The sequence below is a fragment of the Etheostoma spectabile genome, unplaced genomic scaffold, assembly GCF_008692095.1.
Source record: "Etheostoma spectabile isolate EspeVRDwgs_2016 unplaced genomic scaffold, UIUC_Espe_1.0 scaffold406, whole genome shotgun sequence".
Lineage (NCBI taxonomy): Eukaryota > Metazoa > Chordata > Actinopteri > Perciformes > Percidae > Etheostoma > Etheostoma spectabile.
This window is the reverse complement of record NW_022605605.1, coordinates 210,452-220,970: the sequence shown is the minus strand read 5'-3', so window position 1 is coordinate 220,970 and position 10,519 is coordinate 210,452. Positions and strand designations below refer to the sequence as shown.

At 45.4% G+C, this 10,519-nt stretch overlaps 1 protein-coding gene across 1 annotated transcript in view; it reads right to left on the bottom strand.

Annotated features, from left to right (window-relative positions):
- LOC116686626 (titin-like) overlaps positions 1-10,519 on the bottom strand; it is a gene marked incomplete in the record, with an annotated part of 242,683 nt that overhangs the window by 73,834 nt on the left and 158,330 nt on the right. The window contains 8 exon segments of the mRNA XM_032511647.1: positions 201-500; positions 2,010-2,291; positions 3,522-3,805; positions 4,438-4,614; positions 5,400-5,636; positions 7,053-7,262; positions 7,684-7,816; positions 9,152-9,247. Coding sequence (XP_032367538.1) covers positions 201-500; positions 2,010-2,291; positions 3,522-3,805; positions 4,438-4,614; positions 5,400-5,636; positions 7,053-7,262; positions 7,684-7,816; positions 9,152-9,247 — 1,719 coding nt within the window.

Genomic DNA, 10,519 nt, shown 5'->3' with positions numbered 1-10,519 from the left:
ATTATAGAGTGGTCTAGACCTGCTCTATCTGTAAATTATAAAGAGGTCTAGACCTGTTCTATTGGTAAATCATAGAGCGGTCTAGACCTGCTAGACCTGCTCTATCTGTAAATTATAGTATCTAATAATAATAATAATAACTATTTCTACTATTTCAGAGTAAAATGGGACAACATGACGTAATTAGGACTTTCACACACAGAGGGGATCCAGAGCCTTGATGGGTTGCTTCGTCCCCACGTAGTCGCTCCTGCCAAACTGGTTTTCAGCCGCCACCCTGAACATGTACTGGATTCCTTCCATCAGGTACATGGCCATCAGACTCGGCTTCTTATTGGCTGCGGAGACGGGCACCCAGTGGTCGGCGGCCACGTCCTTCTTCTCCACGATGTAGTGGGAGATGACGGCGCCGCCGTTGTCCTCGGGGACCTTCCACGTCAGGTAGGCCGACTCGCTGGTCACCTCCGAGATCACCAGGTCTCTGGGAGGAGAAGGCTTGTCTGGGGGATGCAAAAGTGGGTGAGAACATATTTTAAATTTAAATATCATCTTGTTTTTTTCAACCTGAATATTTTTTCCCATGTTTATGCGTTCAAATGACATTGAAAGTGGTCTAGTATTAAGCAAGAAAAAACATTTACTCCATGTAAATAATCATAACCTTTAACCCACCAGACTCCATGTAAATAATCACTACTTTTATCATCGTAACACACATTTCATCCAAAGTGGACAGAAATTAAATGAAACTATCAAAAGCCGTCTTGGTTCATCTTTCCACTGTTCCAACGATCACCACTCTGGTCCTGGTTTGTATACAACTCCCTTATTCACCCATTTACATGTGGAGATATGCTGCTCTATACTGCTAAAGTAGTGATTTTACATGGAGTCTGGTGGAGATATGCTGCTCTATACACACTAAAGTAGTGATTATTAAATGGAGTCTGGTGGAGATATGCTGCTCTATACCCAAAAGTATGATTATTTACATGAGTCTGGTGGAGATATGCTGCTCATACACGCTAAAAGTATTGATTTTCACATGGAGTCTGGTGGAGATATGCTGCTCTATACCCGCTAAAAGTAGTGATTATTTACATGGAGTCTGGTGGAGATATGCTGCTCTATACACACTAAAAGTAGTGATTATTTACATGGAGTCTGGTGGGTACAGCTTGTTTCTCCCTGATGATGAACATCTGTCCTGTAGGGTAACATTACAGCTTGTTTCTACCTGATGATGAACATCTGTCCTGTAGGGTAACATTACAGCTTGTTTCTACCTGATGATGAACATCTGTCCTGTAGGGTAACATTACAGCTTGTTTCTCCTGATGATGAACATCTGTCCTGTAGGGTAACATTACAGCTTGTTTCTACCTGATGAACATCTGTCCTGTAGGGTAACATTACAGCTTGTTTCTCCCTGATGATGAACATCTGTCCTGTAGGGTAACATTACAGCTTGTTTCTACCTGATGATGAACATCTGTCCTGTAGGGTAACATTACAGCTTGTTTCTCCCTGATGATGAACATCTGTCCTGTAGGGTAACATTACAGCTTGTTTCTCCCTGATGATGAACATCTGTCCTGTAGGGTAACATTACAGCTTGTTTCTCCTGATGATGAACATCTGTCCTTAGGTAACTACAGCTTTTTACCTGATGTGAACTCTGTCCTAGGGTAACTTACAGCTTGTTTCTCCCTGATGATGAACATCTGTCCTGTAGGGTAACATTACAGCTTGTTTCTCCCTGATGAACATCTGTCCTGTAGGGTAACATTACAGCTTTTTTTCTCCCTGATGATGAACATCTGTCTGTCCTGTAGGGTACATTACAGCTTGTTTCTCACCTGATGATGAACATCTGTCCTGTAGGGTAACATTACAGCTTGTTTCTACCTGATGATGAACATCTGTCCTGTAGGGTAACATTACAGCTTGTTTCTACCTGATGATGAACATCTGTCCTGTAGGGTAACATTACAGCTTGTTTCTCTTACTCAGAACGAGCACAGCAACCGTTGCTGACTTCTTTCCCGCGGCGTTCTCCACGGTGATGGTGTAGTTGCCGGAGTCGGCCCGGGTGCTCTTGGGGATGAAGACCTTGCTGCCGCTGGCGGTGACGGCGACGGTGATGTGGACGGGGACGTTGCCGTCGTTCTTCTTCCAGCTGACGGAGGGCGTGGGGACGCCCCTGATGGTGGCGCTCAGCGTGATGTCAGAGCCCAGCATGGCCAGGTGGTCTCGCGCCATGTTGGCGTCCAGCAGGAGCTCAGGCGCCTCTGTGGAGGAGACGGGTCAGTTCACTGGTAACATGGGTCATATGTAACAGGACAATACAATCACACACACACACACACACACACACACACACACACACACACACACACACTAATAAGAGATCATTAAGATAGTAATAAATAATATAGGAGAAATATCCTAAGATAAGTAATAAAGATAATAATAAGAGAATAATAAGATAATACTGTAAGATGAGATCATAAGATAGTAATAAGATAATAAGAGAAATAATAAGATATAAGATAATAAGATAATAATAAGATAGTTAATAGATAATCATAAGATAGTAATAGAGAGATAAATAATATAGATAATAATAGAGAATAATAATAGAATATAGATAATAAGATATACTAAATGTAAATACGATAACAATAAGATAGTATAGAGAATATAAGTAAGAGATAATAAAGTAATAAAGATAATAATAGAGAATATAGATAGTAATAAGATAATAATAAAGAGATAATAAGATAATATAAGATATATAAGAGAATCATAAGATAGTATAGATATATAAAGATCATAAGATAGTAATAAGATAATAAAAGAATATAATAATAATAAGAGATATAGATAGGTAATAATATATTTAAGTAAGATAATAGTAAAAGAATCATAAGATAGTTAAGATATAATAAGAGAATCATAAGATGTAAGAAGTAATAATAAGAGAAATAAGATAATAATAAGATAGTAATAAGATAAATAATAAGATAGTAATAATAAATAATAGATAATAAATAAGATATAATAGTAGTAATAGAAATAGTAATAATATAGGAGATCATAACATATAAGAAATAGTAAGAGAATCATAAGATAGTAATAAGATATCATAAGAGAATCTAAGATAATAATAAGTATAGTAATATAAGATAACATAAGATATATAATAAGATAACAATAAGATATAATAATAAGATGATAATAAGATAGAATAAGATAATAATAAATCATAATAAGAGATCATGATAATAGAAGTAAGAGAATATAATAATAATAATTATAAAGAGAATTAAGAAGTATATTCTAAGAGATCATAAGATAGTATAAGATAATAATATAGTAGAAGATTCTAGCGTCTATTTTATGGTAATTTTGGTTAAAAAGAATCTCAGATTTCAGATAGAGACATTTTTAAAGGAAGACACCCGGAGGTTAGGGACAGTAAAGTGGATTCTAGTTCATCCTGTGTGTCTTTAGCAGACCGGTGTTCCCAGTGGGGGGGTAGCTGACGTTGTCTCCCAGACCGGTGTTCCCAGTGGGGGGGTAGCTGACGTTGTCTCCCAGACTGGTGTTCCCAGTGGGGGGTAGCTGACGTTGTCTCCCAGACTGGTGTTCCCGTGGGGGTAGCTGACGTTGTCTCCCAGACTGATGTTCCCAGTGGGGGGGTAGCTGACGTTGTCTCTGTCCCCAGATCCCGAAGCTCACCGAGGGGAAGGAGTACATCATGAGGATCTGCGCTGAGAACATGTACGGCATCAGCGACCCGCTGGAGTCGGAAGAGATGAAGGCCAAAGACATCTTCAGTACGTCTTCCTGTCTTCAGCTGTCTTTCAGGATATTCAGCTGAAACTGCTGGAGACATTAACGTGCATGTGGACGTAGGACAGGACATTCAGCTGTGTCTCTAACAGGAAGTTATTGGAAACAAATTTTAATTATTTACAATTAAAACAAACAAGTTGGGCGCCCAGGTAGCTCAGCTGGTAGAGGGGCGCCCATATGTAATTATATACATATATATATATACATATATATATATATATATATGTATATATATGTTTATATGTATGTATATACATACATAGGATGTCATAATGTCTACAAGATATGTTCTCGGCATAATGAACACCACACATATTATTATTATCATCTTTATACTGTATTTCCTATCGGGAGTCATCCTATAAGAGAGTCTGAGTCGTAGATCTGTCCAGTTAAATGTCCTCTGAGCGTTGGAAGCGTAGCCTGAGCGATGGGGGCTAACCCAGTTTGTCCCTGCCCCCCCCCCCAGGGGTCCCCGAGGCCCCCGAGATGCCGACGGTCCGCGAGGTGTACGCCACCAACGCCCTGGTCCTGTGGACCCGGCCCCGCGACGGAGGGAAGCCCATCACCAACTACATCCTGGAGAAGAAGGAGCCCAAGGCCAAGCGCTGGTCCCGGGCCACCAGGGACCCGCTGTACCCCGCCACGCAGTACCGGATCCAGGACCTGGTGGAGGGCTGCGAGTACGAGTTCAGGGTCATGGCCGAGAACGAGCTCGGGACCGGTGACCCCAGCGAACCCTCCAAACCCATCCTCGCCAAGGACCCCATCGGTCAGTCATTTACATCATATATACAGTATATATGTGTATATGTATAATATATATATAAATATATATGTATAGAAAACATTGAAAACAAATATCTAGATCCTTCTCTGAGGAAATCAGCATAGTAACACATTCTGACACACACACACACACACACATACACACACATACAAACACACACACACACATACACACACACATGCACACACATGCACACACACATGCACATTATATATATGTATATATTAGACGAGTGTGATTGATTGACTGAAGATAATAGTCTGTAATATTAATATTGTAATCCCCCCCCCCCCCCCCCCCCCCCCCCCGCCCCCCCGTGCCCCCGAGCCCCCCAGTGACCCCCGAGGCCTACGTAAGAACAAGAACCGCGTGAGCCTAGGTGAAGTTGCCCCCCACGACGGGAAGGGCCGTATCTTCGGCTACCTGGTGAGTACCAAGCCCGGCGCCGTGGAGTGGACGCCGGCCATGAGACGCCGGAGCAGGTCCCCGACCTGCCACCCGTGGTCACGGATTGGCCGATGCCAGAGTACAACTTCAGGATCTTCACCGTCACGCCCGCGGCAATCTGACCCGTCATATGTCAAACAGACCATCAAAGTCCACGACAGACTGGGTCGGGTCTCTGTCTGTCTGTCTTTCTGTCTGTCTGTCTGTCTGTCTCTTTGTGTGTGGGTGTGTGTGGTGTGTGTGTGTGTGTGTGTGTGTGTTGTGGTGATTGTATTGTCCTGTTACATATGACCCATGTTACCAGTGAACGGACCCGTCTCCTCCAGAGGCGCCTGAGCTCCTGCTGGACGCCAACATGGCGCGAGACCACCTGGCCATGCTGGGCTCTGACATCACGCTGAGCGCCACCATCAGGGCGTCCCCACGCCCTCCGTCAGCTGGAAGAAGACACGGCAACGTCCCCGTCCACATCACCGTCGCCGTCACCGCCAGCGGCAGCAAGGTCTTCATCCAAGAGCACCCGGCCGCACTCCGGCAACTACACCATCACCGTGAGAACGCGCGGGAAAGAATTCAGCACACGGTTGCTGTGCTCGTTCTGAGTAAGAAACAAGCTGTAATGTTACCCTACAGACAAGATGTTCATCATCAGTAGAAACAAGCTGTATGTTACCCTACAGGACAGATGTTCATCATCAGGGAGAAACAAGCTGTAATGTTACCCTACAGGACAGATGTTTCATCAGGGAGAAACAGCTGTAATGTTACCCCTACAGGACAGATGTTCATCTCAGGGAGAACAAGCTGTAATGTTACCCTACAGTACAGTTTCAGCATCAGGTGAAACAGCTGTAATGTACCCTACAGGACAGATGTTCATCATCAGGGAGAACAAGCTGTAATGTTACCCTACAGGACATGTTCATCATCAGGTAGAAACAAGCTGTAATGTTACCCAACAGGACAGATGTTCATACATCGGGAAACAAGCTGTAATGTTACCCTACAGGACAGATGTTCATCATCAGGTAGAAACAAGCTGTAATGTTACCCTACAGGACAGATGTTATCATCAGGAGAAACAAGCTGTAATGTTACCCTACAGGACAGATGTCATCAGTAGAACGCTGTAATTTTACCCTACAGGACAGATGTTCATCATCAGGGAGAAACAAGCTGTAATGTTACCCACAGGCAGAGTGTCATCATCAGGTAGAAACAAGCTGTATGTTACCCTACAGGACAGATGTTCTCACAGGTAGAAACACTGTAATGTTACCCACAGGACAGAGTTCATCATCAGGAGAAACACTACCACCAGACTCCATGTAAATAATCACTACTTTTAGTGTGTATAGAGCAGCATATCTCCACCAGACTCCATGAAATATCACTACTTTTAGCGGGTATAGAGCAGCATATCTCCACCGACTCCATGTGAATAATCACTACTTTTAGCGTGTATAGAGCAGCATATCTCCACCAGACTCCATGTAAATAATCACTACTTTTAGCGGTATAGAGCAGCATATCTCCACCAGACTCCTTTAATAATCACTACTTTTAGTGGTATAGAGCAGCATATCTCCACCAGACTCCATGTAAATCACTACTTTTAGCATGTATAGAGCAGCAATATCCACATGTAAATGGGTGAATTAAGAGTTTTTTCCAACCAGACCAGAGTGGTGATCGTTGGAACAGTGGAAAGATGAACCAAGACGCTTTTTGATAGTTTCATTTAATTTCGTCACTTTGGATGAAATGTGTTTTTACGATGATAAAGTAGTGATTATTACATGGATCTGGTGGGTTAAAGGTTATATTATTTACATGGAGTAATGTTTTTTTCTTGCTTAAACTAGACCACTTTCAATGTCATTTGAACGCATAAACATGGGAAAAATTTCAGGTTGAAAAACAAGATATATTTAAATTTAAAATATGTTCTCACCCACTTTTTGCATCCCCCAGACAAGCCTTCTCCTCCCAGAGACCTGGTGATCTCGGAGGTGACCAGCGAGTCGGCCTACCTGACTTGGAAGGTCCCCGAGGACAACGGCGGCGCCGTCTCTCCCACTCATCGTGGAGAAGAAGACGTGGCCGCCCGACCACTGGTGCCCGTCTCCGCAGCCAATAGAAGCCGAGTCTGATGGCCATGTACCTGATGGAGAATCCAGTACATGTTCAGGGTGGCGGCTGAAAACCAGTTTGGCAGGAGCGACTACGTGGGACGAAGCACCCCATCAAGGCTCTGGATCCCTCTGTGTGTGAAAGTCCTAATTACGTCATGTTGTCCCATTTACTCTGTAGTAAGAAATAGTTATTATTATTATTTAGATACTATATTTACAGATAGAGCAGTCTAGCAGTCTAGACCGCTCTATGATTTACCATAGAAACGGTCTAGACCTCTTTATAATTTACAGATAGAGCAGGTCTAACCACTCTATAATCTACAGATAGAGCATTCTAGACCTCTCTATAATTTACAGATAGAGCAGGTCTATTTACAGGGGCCCAACAGTTTCTAGCGCTTCCCTGTAAATTCTACCCTTGATGTCTTTCAGATCCTCCTGGTCCACCCAAAAACCTGCACCACACCGACGCAGAGAAGACCGGGTGTGGTTGGCGTGGACTGGCCCGACCGCACCGGCGGAAGTGACATCACCGGCTTCATCGTGAGCCCCAGGAAGAGGGCCAGACCGACTGGTTCACCTTCAGACCGTGAGCAACGAACACGCCCACGTTACCGGCCTGGTGGAGGGCAAGACTTACCGCTTCAGGGTCAAGGCCCAGACGCCATCGGCGTGAGCAGCCCTGACACCATGTCCCCATCACCTGCCAGGAGAAGACCCGTAAGGACCGGGAATCTTATTAGGAGTCTTTATTTACAATGATATTTTCAGGGGAATGGCAGCCTGTTAAGTAGGCTGCCAGATGAATTGATCCATTTTAACTATTAAATTAATCGCCATGTATTAGTAATTGATAACGGATTATTCAGTTAATGTCAGTGTTTTCCAAGATATTCAGTTTCCTATCTCACAGGAGTCACATAACAGAAGTTCAAACTGATTAGTTGATGATGAAAATAGTTGACGATTAATTTCATACTTAACTAATTGCTCAATCTTTTCAGAGAAAGGTATTCAAGGAACTATAACCATTGGAAACATCCTGATATTGTCTGTTTGTTTTTTCCTCCAGAGCCTCCAACCATTGAAGTCGATGTGAAGCTTATCGAGGGTCTAGTGGTCCGACTGGCACTCCTATTGTCCTCCCAGCCAGATGACAGGAATCCCCCTGCCCACCGCAAATGGCACGACCGGCAAGGAGATTGCGTCTGAAGGCCGCTTTAAGATTGAGTCAGCTGGAGACTCCACCGTCCTCAGCATCCCTGAGTCCCTAGAGGAGACACCGGAGAGTACATCCTCCCGTGGCCAATCCTACCGGCAGCAAGACGTCGCGCTGCACGTCACCGTGCTGGATCTTCCCGGTCCACCCATCGGACCCATCAATATCTTAGAGGTCACGCCTGATTACATGATGATCCAATGGAGGCGCCCAAGACGAGTGCGGAACGCCTATCACCAACTACGTTGTGGAAAAGAAGACGTGAAGAAGCCGTGGGAGCCTTGGTCGTTGTTAGCTCCGTGGCATGAGCACCAAGGCCAAAGTGTCCAGGCTGGAGAAGGGCCGGGAGTACATAGTCCGTGTCCGTGCAGAGAACAGAATAGGCCTCGGTGCAGGGCTTGAGAGTCCTCCAACTATTGCCAACCACATGTTTAACCCTCCTGGACCACCTGGCCTGCCAGAGTGCTCTGATATCACAGAATGCTGTGACATGGAGTGGACCCTGCCGGACTACGATGGAGGCAGCCCCATCAGCGGATACGTGATTGCGTAGAGAAATGACCGGAAAGTGGATCCGTGTCAACAAAACTCCTGTGCTGGACCTCAATATACAGGGTCTCTGGCCTGTTTGAAGGCAATAGCTACGGTTCAAGTGTTTGCTGAGAACGTCGCTGGTATCAGCGAGCCTTCTCTCACCTCTGACCCCATCAAGGCCACTCGTGCCATCACCAAACCTGGACCACCTGGCAATCTTAAACTCAAGGACTGGAGCAAGTCCTACGCCGACATCTGCTGGACAAAGCCACAAGAACGGAGGCAGTCCAATTCTGGGCTATGTGGTTGAGTTCAGAAGTCAGGAGCCACCAAGTGGGACAGAATCAACAAGGAACTCATCCCGGTGCGCCTACAGAGTGCCGGCCTCATTGAAGGAATGGAGTACAGAATTCACGTCAGAGCAACCAACATTGTCCGAGACAGTGAACCCAGGAGCTGTCTCAGACGTCATCGAAAAAGACATCCTGGTGCCCCCTGAGTTGTTGTTGACGTGTCCTGCCGCGCGACGCTTTGACGGTCAGGAGGTCAGATCATAAGTCTTATCACTAGAGTGAGGGCAGACCACCCCAAACACATGGACCAAGGATGCCAGAGCCGTAACCCGGAGAAACGCATTGAGATGAACAACAACTACCCTCTGTGTGAACTCGTCATCAATGACGCAGTCAGGTCACTAAACGGTAAATATGCCATTCTGGCCAGAACAGTAGCGGACAGGCACAGGCGACCATTATCGTCAATGTCTTGGACATACCAGAGCATGCCAGAACTTGAAAGTGGGTTACGTGACCAAGAAATCCTGCGTGGTTTCCTGGAGAAACCCTGAGGACAACGGAGGCCACGAGATCAATCAGTACATTGTTGAGTGCCGTCAGCCCAGCCAGAGAGATGACCGTCGTGGCCAACGATTGCACCAAGCGCCGGTTGAAAGCCCCTATCCTGAAGGCTGCGAGTACTTCTTCCGTGTCAGCGCAGAGAACAAGATCGGTGCTGGTCCAACCACTGAGACCAAATCACCTGTGCTTGCGGTTGATTCTATTGACAAGCCTGGTGAACCCATGACTTCCACATCTCTGAGATCGGCAAGACCTTCTGCTTCCTCAAGTGGAAGAAGCCAGATTATGATGGCGGCAGCCGCAACCTGAGTTACCATGTTGAGAAGAAGCCAAGGAGGCAAGGAGTGGAGAGGGTTCACAAGGGGCTATCAAGAGACTTACTTCATGGCTGACAGATGCATTGAAAACCAGATCTACCAGTTCAGAGTTCAGACTAAGAACGGGGAGGAGAGATAACTGGGTGACCACACCTGAATTTTGGTCAAGGAACAGCTCGTGGAGCCTGAAATCAAGATCCACTGGACGGACGCTTGTCGTCAAGGCAGGAGACTCTATTCCCATTGAGGCGACAGTGAAGGGCAAACCCCAGCCCGATGTCAAGTGGACCAAAGATGAGAATGAAAGGAGATAAGGAAGCCCCAGGCATACGGCTCGAAACCGGTACTGACGGGCG